Source organism: Ascaphus truei, chromosome 10 (assembly GCF_040206685.1).
Source record: "Ascaphus truei isolate aAscTru1 chromosome 10, aAscTru1.hap1, whole genome shotgun sequence".
Classification (NCBI taxonomy): domain Eukaryota; kingdom Metazoa; phylum Chordata; class Amphibia; order Anura; family Ascaphidae; genus Ascaphus; species Ascaphus truei.
The window spans coordinates 24,282,914-24,299,444 of record NC_134492.1 but is presented as its reverse complement, the minus strand read 5'-3'; the positions used below and the strand labels follow the sequence as shown (position 1 = coordinate 24,299,444).

General features: G+C 46.8%; 2 protein-coding genes and 1 long non-coding RNA gene across 6 annotated transcripts in view; 1 reads left to right on the top strand and 2 right to left on the bottom strand.

Annotated features, from left to right (window-relative positions):
* LOC142503665 (fatty-acid amide hydrolase 1-like) overlaps positions 1–8,500 on the bottom strand; it is a 37,667-nt gene extending 29,167 nt beyond the window's left edge. Inside the window, exons 1-4 of one of the 2 annotated variants that reach the window (XM_075616237.1) lie at positions 8,203–8,500; positions 4,458–4,571; positions 3,102–3,245; positions 1,561–1,694 (exon numbers count right to left, since the gene is read on the bottom strand). In XM_075616237.1, the coding sequence (XP_075472352.1) occupies positions 1,561–1,694; positions 3,102–3,245; positions 4,458–4,571; positions 8,203–8,388 (578 nt within the window). In that variant the 5' untranslated portion in view covers positions 8,389–8,500. Of the gene's footprint in view, positions 1–1,560; positions 1,695–3,101; positions 3,246–4,457; positions 4,572–7,738; positions 8,148–8,202 lie in introns of those variants that run through there. The other variant, XM_075616238.1, reaches the window with a different exon arrangement.
* Positions 1–14,211, top strand: part of LOC142503668 (uncharacterized) — a 27,924-nt gene extending 13,713 nt beyond the window's left edge. Inside the window, exon 3 of the long non-coding RNA XR_012804067.1 lies at positions 12,144–14,211. This is a non-coding gene — a long non-coding RNA (uncharacterized LOC142503668). The remainder of the gene's footprint in view (positions 1–12,143) is intronic.
* On the bottom strand, positions 10,451–16,531 carry NSUN4 (NOP2/Sun RNA methyltransferase 4). Of its 3 annotated transcripts, none has more exons than XM_075616241.1 (6): positions 16,425–16,527; positions 15,329–15,759; positions 14,536–14,690; positions 13,906–14,066; positions 13,350–13,474; positions 10,451–12,428 (listed from the first exon to the last, which is right to left on the bottom strand). In XM_075616241.1, the coding sequence occupies exons 2-6, from the start codon at positions 15,703–15,705 to the stop codon at positions 12,152–12,154; spliced, it is 1,095 nt and encodes a 364-aa protein (XP_075472356.1). In that variant the 5' UTR covers positions 15,706–15,759; positions 16,425–16,527; the 3' UTR covers positions 10,451–12,151. The 3 variants fall into 3 exon arrangements, with proteins under 3 accessions (XP_075472356.1, XP_075472355.1, XP_075472354.1); XM_075616240.1 differs by lacking the exon at positions 16,425–16,527 and adding an exon at positions 16,057–16,167; XM_075616239.1 differs by having other exon boundaries at positions 10,452–12,428; positions 16,421–16,531.

Below are 16,531 nucleotides of genomic sequence, written 5' to 3'. Positions count from 1 at the left end.
GACGTCATGGCCGCGCCCCCGTCACTCCTCCGCCACGCCCCCCCCGGTCTCTGCTCCTGCAGTGAGCTGCAGACCGGTGAATCGCCGGAACGCGCAGCCAAAAGCGCGGGCGCGCATTACAGCGCCGTGACCGGGGCCTTAGGCCTCGTCCAGGGTGAAGACATGCGATGAAACACATGATCGCAATGAGACTGTCCAGCGTACCCGCGACCACTCAGCTGCTTGGAGAGACAAATACATATGATCCAAGGAGGGTGAACCAGCTCCATGACGTCACAGCCACACTCCCCCATGCGCGCGCAACTACAATTTTTGAACAGGACACGAATCGCTCCTGCTTCTCATGCACCTGACGTTACGGCGATTGACCGAGAGCGCGCTCGCTTCTAGCCTGGACGAGGCCTTTTGTGGGATGTGTCACAGTGTGATCAGCAAGCGCCTGTACAGCCAGTGTCCCCCCTCCCCACAACTTTAATGGTTCTCTAATAAGGACAGGGTGGGATAAAGGGGGAAGGAAAAAAAATCCCCATTCAGAATATCCTAAGAAATTCAACTTGGCTTTAATTTTGAAAGCAGACAAATCATTGCTATTAGCACGGTTAGAGGCAATGCAGGGAAGCCAACTCAACAATTCCATTCTTTATAAAAGGTGGTTTTCTGTCCGGCAACATGGGATTGCACCTTTAAGGGACTCTTAACTCATCAAGGCATCCATTGTTTCCATCCAAGCCCAGAATAAGCTGCACATGCAATGCTGTGTCATAAACCTGATTGCTAAGTTATCCCACTGTGATGAATGAGACCGCTTATTCTCTGACAGAAACACATTCTGCATTCATAACATGACGGCAAATAACACTTTGTTTATTATTATGTTCTCTGAACAGAAATTAGATATTTGGGGATTTGCCTTTGCTGTCTTCCCCCTCAGATGAGTGGTGTGAGTTGCATTTGAACCCATTCACTGTTGCAGAGGGAGCCTGCTGTGCATTGGTCCCTCTGGTAGTGAAGGGTTACATTATTACTTATCTCCAAAGCTTTCCCAGATCGGTCCGAGTTTGAGCCCAGTCCACAGTCTCAGCATTTTACATGCCACCCTTTCACTGCCAGAGGGGCCAGCTCTGCATTGTGCTGTAATGTGTCGCAGGCTCCATCTGGCAGCAAAGAGGTTAATGAAAGTAAGGGTAGGTCATTTCCCAGGTGTTGTGGTTTCAAAAAAATGTTGGGTTTTGATTATGGTTTTGCCAAAACTTGATTGTTTTTGGTATTGTAAAAAAAACTCAAAATAAGAAATAAAAGTTTTTTCTTTTTAAATTGAAAGTGTGACCTTGCCTGCATAAATCTATGAACCCAAAAGTTGATCCAGTTTAATAATAATAAAAAAAACACATATCAGAGGCTTAGCCTTTGTCTGGGTTTGGCTGAGACTTTGCTCAGATCCGACACCGTGTTCCGGAGTTCGGTTCGTACATCCGAACAAACACCACATTTGCTCCGTTGGGATTCGGAACCCGTGAAGCTGCCCGCCCTTAACTGGAACCCACAAAAAGGGACGGTTACTTCAGCAGGGACTGCGGGACGTTGGTTTTTACAAACGGGACGGCTCCTTGTCGTTTTAGAACCTGCACCATAACGCTGTCCTCTGAGGCCGGATGGTTTAGGTGCTTAAGTAAACCCAACGTGGAGTCGTGTCCCTGAAAACAGAGAAAAGGGGTAACATTATTTAGAAGAACATAAGAAGTGCCCTTAACCAAGCTGAATTCTGAACACGACTTTTTCTTATCTCCTAAAAAAAACCAAAATAAACACATTTTATTAATACACATAGATAAATAGATAATGACTTCATGTGGGAAAAGATGATTAAATAAAATCAGATTTGTCTGGAGTGCTGCAGAAGAGAAAAATAAATGTAATGCCCAAAAGAAAGAGGTACATGTATGTATAATAGAACTGGAAACCAGTGACTTGTATGTATGAAAGTTATCAGGTGGCCACACTGGTCCAGACCAGGTGACCCGGCCACATCAGACCGTGGTCCCATGAATGGTAAAGAGGCTGCGGGTCAGTTAAAGCGTCAGGTGAAACAGGACTCATACAAAGAGTCAGAGGCAAGTGGAATAACCTGAATGTGGAATAAATAAAATGTGAAAGCACCGAGAATTGCTGCGTCTTCCTGCTGCCTGTCCTTGTGAGTTATGGTGACGGTGCCCAGCGGGTTAAAAGCAAAAAAACAAATGGGTGTTTAACAAAAGATCGCCCATAACTATGCCAAAGCAGTCGTTTTTTACATCTTTTTTTGGGGTAGTGGACTCCCAATGAAATCCCACTGCCCAGCCTGATGCCCGTTATTCCTTCCAACACCCTCGCCCGGTAGATAATACAGGTTCCGGGAGCATTCGTTAAATTCTCTTAGTTGTCGTAATGAATGAAGCAGCTTGTTACAATGGCACCCTCTGCCCATCGAGGGGGCAAACAAATATTACTCTTAAGTAACGTAATAGGGAAATGCACAGAAGGATCCTACAGCACGATCCAGTGTTTCTCAACTATATCCTCCCTGCAAATCTCTTGGGATTCAGCATCGGATATTCGCTGAATATTTAATTGGCACATCCAGGTGTGCTCGTTAATTCATTGGCTATTATTGGGTCTTGTATCTTTGTGGGGGTGAGGTCCTCTGATGATAGGGTGAAGTGTACTGATCTTAAAAGGAAGTGATGAGCTGACGCAGTGACTCCCCCAGGTGATAACAAGGAACCAGCTACCCTACCCGTTGATCCCACATTGCTCATTTAAAGCAGTTCCCTCAGTTTCTATTAACAGACTTCAAGTTGTAATTGTTACAATAATTTAAAGTTGTACCCATAATCCTTTGTGCTCTGCACACGAGGGGGCAGACTTTAGGTGGGCAAAATGTAACCTCTGCTGCCAAACAGACGTAGCAATGTGTTGCATATCCCCCTGGCAGTGAAGGGGTAATATTCTACCTGGGAGCCTTAACGCTTTTCATATACTGATATTCTTCCCCACCGACGTCACGGTGTGCTGCAGGCGTCTCTGGCAGTGAAGTGGTTAAACCGGACCTCCCCACCACATACCCTGTAGTTGAAGTTGTCCTTCAGGCTGATGGGGACGCCATAGAGTAGGCCCTTGGGTTTCTGCTTCCTGAGCTCCCGGAGCTGCGCATTGCACTCCGGCAGGTAATCTGTCACACAGTTCAGCTCACGGGTCACTTCCAAGGCCTTAGGACAGACAAGTGACAGCAGTGAGAGCAGCTCTACGCAGTGGGTGATGCCCTGTGGGACATTTAATCGCGGCCATCGTCTATCGGCTGCTGACGGACCCTCCGCCACTGGACACTCAGCCGCCAGGGGAACTTAATTTAGGGGTTAGGGGAGGGGTTTTAGGGTAAGGGGTTATGTTTTTGGGTAGGGAATTAGGGTAAGGGGTTAAGGTTTTTAAGATAGTGTTGGTATTAGGGGATAAGATTAGGGGGTTTCACGGTACGGGGTGAGGTTAGGGGCTTACCTTGGCCGCGAAGCGGCCGGCGGACTGATGTCCCTGCCGTGGGGTGAGTGCCGGCTAAGCACCGGTGGTCATTTGGTCGCAGCAAAACCGCCGTCACCAAGTGTCCTATACCGGGACACCTGGGGAGGGTCTGAAAAATGTTTCTTGGGCAGGGCTGGGCAACTCCAGTCCTTGAGGGCCATCAACAGGTCAGGTTTTCAGGATATCCCTCTATACAAAACTACTAATAAAGCATACAGAAAGGGTTCCAGCTAAAATAATACACCAGTCAGGTATTAGTACCTATTGTACGTGTGAAAAAGCAATAAGTCAATTAAATACTACTGATAAATTGTCTGTGCTATAGCTACAACACAATATCTATGCAGACAACGGTGTCATGATTCAAGTAGAAAAAAGTGAAAGGGCAGTGATACTACAAACATGACTTAATCCTAATTGGCAGAGTGTAAATTCAATCCTCCACCAGGAATGGCAGCCTCAGGGGAAAGAAAATCAAGTCTTCCCAAAACTTGTTACCTCAGATGTGAAACAAAGAGAACCAAGTCCCCAGCGCAATAAAACTACCATACCAGTCCTCCTGGCACTATTGTTGTATTAATGTGCTAGGGACTTGGTTCTCTTTGATTCACATTTCAGGATATCCCTGCTTCAACACAGGTAGCTCAATCACCTTCGACTGAGCCACTGATTGAGCCACCTGTGCTGAAGCAGGGATATCCTTAAAACCTGACCTGCTGGTGGCCCGTGACGACTGGAGTTGACCACCCCTGGTTTAGACAGATGCCGTGTAGCCTATTAAGGCCCATGTTCACTAAAGTGTGCTAAGCTTTATCACATCCTAACCCCCATTCATTTGAATTGGAGTAAAGGTGTGCTACAGTGTAGCACCTTAGTGAATATGGCTCTAAGTCTTCTCCACTTACCTTCCCCATGTAGGTGTGCAGAACCGTCTCAGGGGACAGTGTCCCGGCCCTCAGTTTCCCAGACAGCTCCGCTAGAGATAGTGACAGGATGTGTGCAGGGTCCGCAGGTGCATTCTGGGGGATTAAATATACCACGTTATTCAGCGCCTGATAATTCCCGGGGTCCTTTTATTCCCAAAATGGTAAAATACAGGAGGAAACACGCAGCATCCTACGTGTCCAGGAAAAAAGACATCATGTTCATGGAGATTTCTTTCCAATTAATAAATCTGTTGCTTTTTGCCCCCGTTTTACACATCAAATCCTTCTTACTGCAGCCTCATCATTATCATCATTTACTTATAAGGTACCAAGTAATTCCTCAGTACTACGTGGGTGAAAAAGACAATAACAATAAAACATACACGAGTGTGTATTTTATATTTTTTAAATCAAACGGGCACTCTGGTGTTCCAGGCCGCACTTAAACAAAAAAAAAGTTTGTTTTAATATACGCAGCCTTTGATTAACTTTATTGAAAACGTATTACCTAAGCTGCTGATCCATTAATTCTCCCGTGATCGACCAGCAAAGATCCTGCTTCCCAGGGTTCACTAAATGGCCGCCTTTCAGTTTCAATCAATCCTTCAGTCAGTTTAACTCAGCAGCTCACAACCAAACGGAAGCGCAAAAAAGTTATCATAAATAAAACTCTAATAGCGACAACTACAGTAATATTACGTGAAAAATATTTATATTAAAATGAAATACTTATTGCACCAAGGTCTTCACGGGTTAGTGTTCTCCAAGAATATGGGGAAACAAGAAGAAAAAAACACAAACTAGTGCAATTTGAACCCCCGAGCTGAATCTTCGCCGATCGATCCCACGAGAACGGATCGAGCGGCAACTTGGATAATGGTGTGGATTGTATTAATGCACATATTAACAGGGGGGGGGGGAAAGATATAAACTAAGAATAAACGGCAGCTTGGATTGCTGCTTTAGGCTGCGGTCCCAGTCAGCACTGTGGCACGGGCGCCCAGCAGGGGGGGGTGGCGCGTGCACAGCGCTAACCGCGATCTTCCAGGGAGAGAGGGAGATTGCGACGGGAGGGGGCGTGGTGGGGTTTTTGCGGGGGCGTGGCCATGACCTCACGCGGCTGGTTCGCCCTCATTGGGTGAACCGCCGGCGGGGGCGTGGCCACACCTCCATCGCAAGTTCTAAACTCAATTTCATTGAGTTTAAAAAAACCTTGCAGTACGGCGCAGCTGCACCTTCAGCGGGAAGGTGCGTACTGGGCCCAGCCCCATTGAGGGGCGGTGCTTATACGCACAGCGCACGCCGAGGCAGCCTTAAGAGTTGAATAAAAAATAAATACAGTATTATCTAATACTACAGAACTGATTTATTTAAAAGAAAAAAACACACATGTAGGATATTGCATGGATTGTCTCTTTAGTTACCAGCAGATAATACGCGTCTGAAGTCTGTGAACCTGAGATTGATTTATTCTGATGGTTAAGCTTTGATCTGATGTTTCTTTTTACCCTGGTAGCAACACTGCAGAACAACAGTGGGATTATTTATTTAGGGCCAGGAGTAAAGTGGGTGTAGTTTGCACCAACCTTGTTGATTTCTGCAGCACGTCTGAAATTTCTAAATGTGTGTGATTGTCACATGCTCATGTATATCTGAGCGACGCTGGCATACAATGCACACACACACTGTAAGGGCGCTTGTGAATCAATTATTAGCCAGACACCAAACACTGGTTCACAAACTGCAAACCCGGAGCCCCGAGCAGGAAGACTGTCTTATTTATAACTACTATAAACCCTCTGAGATTACAACTTGCAAAGTCACCAGCACATAAATGGTTACATTTTAAGGAGGGTGTCTGTAAAATTCTGTACTTTGTACACATACACAAGGTAATGTGTAAGGGGTCACACAGAGCTGGGCTATCTCTCCTAACATCAAACTGAGCAGTGTGTATACATACAGTGCTTACAGAAACCCCAAACACCTGCATACAGATAACCTACAAATCACCTCTGTATTGTGATCTCACTGCACTTCTTAGTGCATATATATATATGTATATATTTATATATATATATATATATATATATATATATATATATATAAACACACACACACATATTCTGTATCTTCTTAACAATTTGTGACTTTTTAACATGCAAAGGGACTGTATGGACTTTGAAGCGGTGACAATATATTACTTAGATTGTAAGCTCTTTAGGGCAGGGTCTCCTTTGCTGCAAACATGGTTGGCGCTACATACATTTCTACATGCGTATGGCCGTGTGTCTTATTGCACTGGGATAACAGAGATCGCACTGCCAGGTCTGCGTAGAACTGTTGTGCTATTCAGTGACTTTTGAACAAAAAAGTGCAGTTTAGTGGAAATTTTGGGATTTGTCAGATGTCAGTTGGGGACCCGAGTGGCGGATTTCCCATTAGGCCCGGGCCTAGTGCAGCAAAAATGTCCGCTCCCATATACATTTGCCCCGCTCTCTGGCATATTATCGGGCCTGATGGCGCTTAGCTGTTGCGTCCACCTCCTTGCTGCCGCCCTTCTTCTCTGTCTGAACCGCGGCGTCATCGTCACCAACGTGACGTTGCACGGCGGCTCGTGACCACGGCAACGCAGCGTCAAAATATGCCGTGCCATCGTGGTACCATGGCGACGCTGCGCGGTCACGTTCGTGACGTCGACCAGAAGGAGGAGGGGGGTGCAGCAGCAAGGAGGCGGCTGAACAGCTAAGTGCCTAGGGGTGACAGACTTTCAAATCCGCCGCTGGGGACACCCTCTTACAAACCATCCTCTCACGGACATTACTTTCTTTTCCCCATATACACAGTGTGGGTCACCCTCTCACATATTACTGAAATCACATCTCAATACAAAGTCATGTCAACCTTTTGCATCCATCAGTAAACCCAACAGACTTGGGATCGCTCTATAAGGCTGCGTCCACGCTGCCGCTGACCGCACTTTGTCCGTACGCTCACGGGTGCTGAGCGCTTGCCGAGACAAATTAAATTGACTTTGAGGCGCGTTGAGGGGTCACATGACCTCCTCAGCCAATCAGCGCCAGTCAGTGTTTTGGCCATGCCCGCGCTGACAGAATACGTTCGCAGACACAAGAACGCTCATGCTTGTAGAGTTGGTGACGTCACCACTCTCAAGCATGAGCGCAGTCCGCGGCACGGGGGACGCAGCCTAACACCGAGTGGCGGATTTTTAAAAAAAAATGCCGTTCTTAGGAGTTTACCTGGTGCCGACCCAATCCTCCAGCGCTGCCCCTGTTGCCATGGCAATGCGACGCCGCGTGACGTCACGTTTCTGCCCGCGCATGCCGCTCCCAAATGTTTCCGCCTTACCCGGGCCAAAGTATAAATGACCCAGATGAGACCCCTTAAAACATGTCACTGGGGTTAGTTCACTTTGGTCCTAGGAGGGATTGCCCCCTTAACATTCGGGATCCTCACAGCATTAACCCTTCCAGAGTTCAACTGCATTGTCCTGGTGGTAACCTACCTCCTGCTGCTCACTTCCATTGATCTCTTTATTGGAATGGGGAAGTAGCCCTGTGCCAGATATCAATGTGACTGACCTCTCACATCTCTGTTGACTTTAATAGGGTCACCCTCTCTTAACATTATAAGGGCACTCTCTGAACCTGATACTGCTGATGGTAACCCAACTCCTGCGGGCCCTGCCGCCTACCCAACGCACCTCGGCGGATAAGCGGATCACATCCTCCTCCATCCGGCTCAAGGCGCTGTCCCTCCGCTCCCGAGCCTCCTCCATCCTCCGCCGGGTCCGCCTCCCCCGCATCCACCACTCAAGCAGGAGGAGGGAGACGGCTGAGCAGCCGAGCAGGGCGCACAGGGCGCGGGGGTCAGGAGGCTCCTGGGCCATGGTGCGGGGACCGGGCCAGTGACACACAGGGACAGGGGGACGGGGACCGGGCCAATGACACACAGGGAGAGGGTTACAGTGACACACAGTGACAGGCGCTGAGTACAACCCTGTAGTCCCTCCCATTCCATCCCAGTAATCCGTGCAGTACCACAATACCCCCGCAGTGCCAGGACTAGGGCTGTAATACCCCAGCAGTGCCAGGACAAGGGCTGTAATACCCCTGCTGTGCCAGGACGAGGGCTGTAATACCCCAGCAGTGCCAGGACGAGGGCTGTAATACCCCAGCAGTGCCAGGACGAGGGCTGTAATACCCCCGCAGTGCCAGGACAAGGGCTGTAATACCCCCGCAGTGCCAGGACTAGGGCTGTAATACCCCAGCAGTGCCAGGACAAGGGCTGTAATACCCCTGCAGTGCCTGGACTAGGGCTATAATACCCCTGCAGTGCCAGGACTAGGGCTGTAATACCCCTGCAGTGCCAGGACAAGGGCTGTAATACCCCTGCAGTGCCAGGACAATGGCTGTAATACCCCTGCAGTGCCAGGACTAGGGCTGTAATACCCATCCAGTGCCAGGACTAGGGCTGTAATTACCCCTGCAGTGCCAGGACTAGGGCTGTAATACCCCTGCAGTGCCAGGACTAGGGCTGTAATACCCCTGCAGTGCCAGGACTAGGGCTGTAATACCCCTGCAGTGCCAGGACTAGGGCTGTAATACCCCTGCAGTGCCATGACTAGGGCTGTAATACCACTGAAGTGCCAGGACTAGGGCTGTAATACCCCTGCAGTGCCAGGACAATGGCTGTAATACCCCTGCAGTGCCAGGACTAGGGCTGTAATACCCATGCAGTGCCAGGACTAGGGCTGTAATTACCCCTGCAGTGCCAGGACTAGGGCTGTAATACCCCTGCAGTGCCAGGACTAGGGCTGTAATACCCCTGCAATGCCAGGACTAGGGCTGTAATACCCCTGCAGTGCCAGGACTAGGGCTGTAATACCCCTGCAGTGCCAGGACTAGGGCTGTAATTACCCAGCAGTGCCAGGACTAGGGCTGTAATACCCCAGCAGTGCCAGGACAAGGGCTGTAATACCCCCGCAGTGCCAGGACTAGGGCTGTAATACCCCAGCAGTGCCAGGACAAGGGCTGTAATACCCCTGCAGTGCCAGGACTAGGGCTGTAATTACCCCTGCAGTGCCAGGACTAGGGCTGTAATACCCCTGCAGTGCCAGGACTAGGGCTGTAATACCCCTGCAGTGCCAGGACTAGGGCTGTAATTACCCAGCAGTGCCAGGACGGGCTGTAATACCCCTGCAGTGCCAGGACTAGGGCTGTAATACCCCTGCAGTGCCAGGACTAGGGCTGTAATTACCCAGCAGTGCCAGGACTAGGGCTGTAATACTCCAGCAGTGCCAGGACTAGGGCTGTAATACCCCTGCAGTGCCCAGTATAAGGTATTTAATACCCCTGCAGTGCCCAGTATAAGGTATTTAATACCCCTGCAGTGCCCAGTATAAGGTATTTAATACCCCTGCAGTGCCCAGTATAAGGTATTTATTACCCCTGCAGTGGTAGTATAAGGGTCTGTAATACCCCAGCAGTGCCAGTATAAGGGATTTAATAACCCAGAAGTGCCAATATAATGGCAGCAATACCCCAGCAGTGGCAGGACTAGGGCTATAGGGATATATAAATAATCACTCTGCTGATTAATAGAATCGGACAGCCCTGAGCAAGACTAGAGCATAGAAAACCCACCTTTTGAAGAACGGCATGGGAAAAATAATAGGTCTGTGCACATACGTGGGAGAGGACAAGAGGGCGATAATTGTCCCCAAAATATAGCACAGCCACTAATTCATACATGGCTAATCTGTGATTAGCATGTGTCTTAATATCCCATACTTTGCAGGACAAGTGGATTACCATAATCCATGAGAGTCAAGACACCCAACATGACCAAAAAACACTAGTGTTATAATTGTAAAAGTCTTAGCTGCTCTAGCAACAAACATGTGTATTTTCATGTAGGGTGTATATTAAGCAAGTAAATCATTCCCAGTGTGACTGCTCTTCATGGTTTATTGGAAAATAGTTTGTTGGCATTACACAGGAAATACAATGTATAGGCCTGCATGATATGCAGCTGTTTTATCACAATTCTAAACGGTTTAACGTAACCTCATTAGATCTTTTTTAGAGTGTGCAAATTCCCGTCAATGCACATTTTGTCCTCGCTCCTACTGCTCCACGTATACTGCACTTTTTGGCACAATGTGGGTATTCATTAAACAGCAATAGTGCAGATTGGGGCACTATAACAATTGAATGAATAACCCCCAATGTTTCTGCTGCACTTCCTAGAACCTTGCATGTCTTTGCACCATTTCCCTGCACCTAATTGAACATTTGTATCCCTGTAGCAAAATGCATTATGGTCCAGATTCACTAAACGGTGCTAAGTTTTCAGCACACCTATACTCAATTCAAACAAATCCACAAAGCGTAGCACCCTTCTGTGCAGCTGGGCCTATATATCCCTACAACATGCAGCAAAGTGATTCTCAGGCCTGTTATGGGAACATGATGTATGGGGTATAGAAATGTCCCTGACCAAGATGCAACAAAGGTGCATCACAAGCAGAAGAAACCCGGATAAACAGCTTCTCAAAAGCGGATTGTGTACGCCACGAGAATGTCAGAAATTCTGTCTTTTCCCTCAAAGTGTGTGGTACAAAAATGCTTAGAAAGACATTTGCTGGGGTGCTACCACCTGATTGAAATTGGGGGTATAGAGAGATAATGGTGAGGAGCATAATTTTATTTATCTATAAAAATGTTTTACCAGGAAGTAATACATTGAGAGATACCTCTCGTTTTCAAGTATGTCCTGGGCAGAGTTATAAAAAAATACATGGTTACAATAAAAGAACAGGGTTATACAGTCACTTCACAGACATTTCATGGACAGATAAAGTAGGAAAATTGGGTACAGGGGATAAAGGGCTTGTGAGTTTCTGATAGAAATAGAGCAGCTTTAACATCAGCGAACGGCAGCAAACGGCTCACGCCCTTTGGCTGCGCCAAAGGCTGTGCGCATTTGGGGCAACGCAGATGTACGCTGGAATGAACAAAAAGATCTTTCCTTTGTGTCCCCATGGCTCATTAACATTCCAGTGGGTGGGGTTGCCGATTCAACAAAGATCAAGCACATGTTAACCCTTAGCACGCTGGTCCTGTGCGTGTGTGTGTAATGGGGTCAGTATTCGGATTCCTGCACCGTCAAGCCTTTCCGTGCCTTAAGCCTGCCTATCAGACAAAACTAGCATTGTTAGAACAGAAAAGAGACAAACAGAAGGTTCCATAAAATATATATATATTTTTTTACAAATTGCTTTTGCTTTATGTTTTTTATCCTGATCCCATACTATGTCTGTTTTTCACATACTGTATCCCCACATATTTTTACCATTAATAAATATAAATGTTTGTTGGTTTGGTTTTTGCGGCTATCCTCACTTTCATATAAGCCAACGAAAGCGGGGTACGGCGCAGGATAAACCTCCATACCATATGCATTGCTTATTAGGGTGAAACTTGGAAACCTGAAACTGCAAATATGTTAGAAAAGCTGGAACACAACTAAGGCCCAGATTTACTAACCAGCCATAAACATTAGTGAACCTTCTGGCTCATACAACTGAGTGGCCCTTTGTGTGCTATGCCAAGTTTTAACACCCCGGTTACAATTCCACAGATGCCCGACTACATCCTCCGGTGCAGTTTGCAGAAGAACATGGGCCCAAAGTTTGCAGTAAGGTGGGGAAGCACCAGCTCCCCCACCCGACAGTCCTGGGAGAAGTTGAAGGTGCCCTTGAAAAGTTCCCGGAAGCAGCTCAGGTCTAGGATCTCCACATGGATTCCATGTTCAGAGGCCGCAAGCTCCACCGCCTGTTCCACCACATACTCATTCTGCAGCTGTGACAGAGAGCACGTGGAATACACCACCACTCCCCCCGGCTTCACAGCCAACAGTCCGGCACTGGGAGGAAAAGGAAACGATCAATAGTCATCATTTGTGTTGGGGCAGCCCAAGAAGTTTTGAGAATCACAGAACACAATTTCACACACACCATTCTGCATGACTAAGCTCTTATGAGGAAGATCTGGGAGGAAACTGTAAAATACCCTAACATGTTTGCTTCCAGAGCGTCCAGCGACACATTGAAGTAATAGAGAGAGTTAACGCTTTAAAACACGCACTTGTTATAAATGTGCCATATTTCTGTGCTTTGGTAAATGTTTCTCCGCTTCTTCCTGCATTAAATAATATAAACTTCAGGTTGCAGATGATGTGTAACCCACAAACAAACAATTCCAATCTAAGAAACAGTGAACAAGATTTTTCTTAAACTGAAAGCACCAAGCAATTTGTTTAATGAGAGTTTAAATGCACTTCCCAAGAGCTTGATACCTGGCAAAGTACGACTTAAACCTGCACTCTTCTGCATGCAAGTCAGGGCTCGAGATCTGTCAAACTTTCCAAAATACATGTACACACCTTTTTGTATTATTATTTAATTTTTTTACTAAAATAGTTTCGTAACGAAGCAGTCTGTAGAACTTTGCGGGGTAAACGTGTCTCAGAAATCACACATTGCCACCATCAATTCGCTGTTTGGACAGTGAATCACAGCTCAGTCACAATTCACAAGTGATTCACCATTATTTCCTCCTCCGCAAAACCCACATGTCAGGCTCTGGAGGGGAATATCAGTAATTGAAATGCTTGGCAAATTCTAACCGCCCTATAACTAATTTTGCAGGGGAAAAAAAATAAAAGAATCATTTCGCATGGTTTGTGGAATCAGGCAAAATCTTTGCACATTTCTTTATCAGATGTTTTATCTGCTTAATTGCATCTTCTCTGTCCTTTCATCACACTCCTGCCCCATTTACTTACACCAGTAGCTCAGTCTGCAGCAAGGGCAGCATCTGGCGTTCCTTGGTCCTCAGCCGGTGGAAGATGTTGTTCTCCTCTTCTAGAAGGGAATGCCGGTCTGTGGTACATGGGACATCCACCAGAACCTGCATAACCAACACCAGAAACACAAACAGTAAGAATAGCTAGTAATGCACGGGCCGTTCATAATATCACGGACATAGGTCCTACAGAAATCTAAACTAGAGACTAACCACTTCATAGGGCCACAACACAACACAAAACCTGAGGCAAATGCTCTTGGTAAACAGACAGCTCAAATGTGATACATTGTGCCATTTTAGAGCCAGTCATGCTCTGGCCATTATTAAAGGACACTTTAGGAGGGACAACATCCAATCAAAGTACTCTTACTATACTGTACGATTTCTCTTTAGAATAAGGTTTAATTCTGTGATGGTAACCCAACTCCTGCATTGCACCTAGCAATGTCATGACAGATCATATGAAATTCCATTCCTCTCACAGGCTTTGCAGGGATTATACGGTCTGTGATCCTGAGGTTATAGGAACTGACCCGATCGAAGGTTGTGCCCTCCAGCTCTCCCCACTTCCTTCCGTCCCACGAGGTGATGCAGACCTGGGTCTCCGTGCGCAGGTCTCTGGGGATGTAGGACTGCAGGACTCTGCTGAGACGTTTGCAGCGGGAGATAGACAGGTCATTGGCAGTCAGGTGTCCTGCAAGAAACAGAGCAGGAAAAGGCATCAAGCAAGACCTGGATCCCAGGTTACAGAAGCAGCCAGACGTTGCAACATAAGCCCTTCAGTGCTAGAGCAGGGGTGGGTAACTCCAGTCCTCAAGGGCCACCAACAGCTCAGGTTTTCAGGATATCCCTGCTTCAGCAAAGGTAGCATATAAGACTGAGCCTACAAGATAACTATAGGCACCCAAGTCTTCAGAGAATCTAAACTTCTATTTCCAATGATCTTTCAGGTGCACCACAAAACAGCATGGTATTATAACAACATGCTGCGAGCCAATGGGCTGCACACAGCTACGACATGAATCCACCCCACACCTCTTGCTCCCTTACTAGATTTATTAAAATAAAATAATTTCCTTCAGCAGGGACATTCCTTGTGTATCATTGTATTTGCACATCATTTCTATCCTCTATCAAACCATGCATTATAATTGGTCACGTACGACAGTTCTCAGTCAGCAAAACTGCCAGCGTCTTTCCCCCTGGGGCTGAGCACAGGTCAAGAACATGATGATCAAACTGGACATCAAGAGCCAAAACAGGTAAGAGTGAAGCAGCATCCATCAGATAGTACTCCAGATGTCCAAAGCAATCTGGCCTGCAAAAAAAGGCCACACACACACAGGTTATTTTGAGGACATTACCATGTGTGAGGACTATGAGATTAGTAGAATGGGTTACAAAGGTTCATAATCGCCATCACTATTCTGCTAGGAGTTCATCTTGTATCTTAAAAGTTATTGCAGTCAAATTATTGGGAGTGAAAGTAATTTTGCAGTTGTTTAATTGATCATGTCCAAGAGAAGGAAAACAAAATAGTTTAAACACGCAGTGTCTACAAGCAAGGGAGTAGGATTTTGACAATAGAAGTGTTTTTATTCAACACAAGGGCAGCATGTGAGACCTTATGAGAACCTGACATTAAGAGGTTTTATTAGGTATCCTGGTTTGCTTTCTCACCTCTGAATGACAAGTTTGAGAACAGTACAACACTAAATATGGCAATGTGAATAAAACATAGTAAATCTTAAAGTTAATAAAAAATCCTACCCAAAAAAATCAATTCCAGATAGGGCCAACAAAAGGAGAAATATGAAATGTTTAAAAGAAATATGTAATTATTTGGATTTAGTATGGTATAACCTCAGTGTATTATATTTAAAAAATGTTTTCTATGTGCTGGGACTTCAGCGCTAGGGTGCTCATTGGGTCAGTCATTAAAGGGAAATACTGCACCTTGCTGAGGGGAAACGGCTGATATCGCCCCTGGAGAAGGTGCAACATGTGAGTTTTGAATTGTACAGTGATGACAGTAGATGTGCTGTTTGCTTTTGTGCCACGTCATGCTGCATATAATGCTCCTGGGGAACCAGATCCCGGGAGAATCCATCTGGCTCCTTGACTTCTGCGGTGTCCATAGCTATATGTTGCTGGGACTCAGCCAAGGCACTTTGAGATTCAGGGACAAAGTCTTTGGCATTTAAAACACTCAGATTTTGCATGATCGTCTCCTTCTGGGAAAAGTTATTGACAAGAGCACCGTACTTCTGTTCTGAGAGGAGGCTGATGCGGATTGAAGGCCAGAGTTCCCCAAACTGTACACTGTAATTCATGTCGAAGTACTGCAGAGCTAGCCTTGAACATGGGATTTTTGGAAGAGTGGCAGCCTTTTAGGGGGGGAGGGAAACAAAGCACAAGAAAGAATTCAGCAAACGGCAAGAGATTTTAGGCTTGTATTCCCAACATTGTACCCCCACCCCGACTTCACACTGAAAGGGTCACCGTTTCCCCTCCCCTGAATTGACACTTAGTTTGTCACCCTCCTCCTGACCTGGCACTGAATGTCTTCCACCCCCCACCACTGAATATGTTAACACTCCCCCTCAACTGGCACTGGATCTTTCCTCTCTCTCTCCCCCCCCCCCCCGAATTCACACTATGTCACTGCCTCCCCTCCACCTTACCTGGCACTGAATGTGTTCCTCTCTCCTTTCTGACTTGTCACTGAATGTGTTACTATACCCACCCTGACCTAGCACTGAATGTGTTACTATACCCACCCTGACCTGGCACTGAATGTGTTACAATACCCGCCCTGACCTGGCACTGAATGGTTCACTGCCCCTCCCCCTCATTAACCTGGCACTGAATGTGTTCATTCCCCCCTCCTGACCTTGTATTGAATGTGTTACTCCCCCCTCCTGACCTGGCACTGGATGCGTTACTTTCCTCCCCCGACTTAGCACTGAATGTGTCACGGTCTCCCCCCCTTGACCTGGCACTGAATGTTATTTTCCCTGTTACTATGATCCGATCTTGTTCCCTCACCCACTTCTTCTTGAATTTGTATCTGCGGAAGCTCAGAAACGGAGCCCTCATCTTGCTGAGCAGCAACCCCACTCCCATACACATGGACGCCGCCATCTTCATGTGCACCAA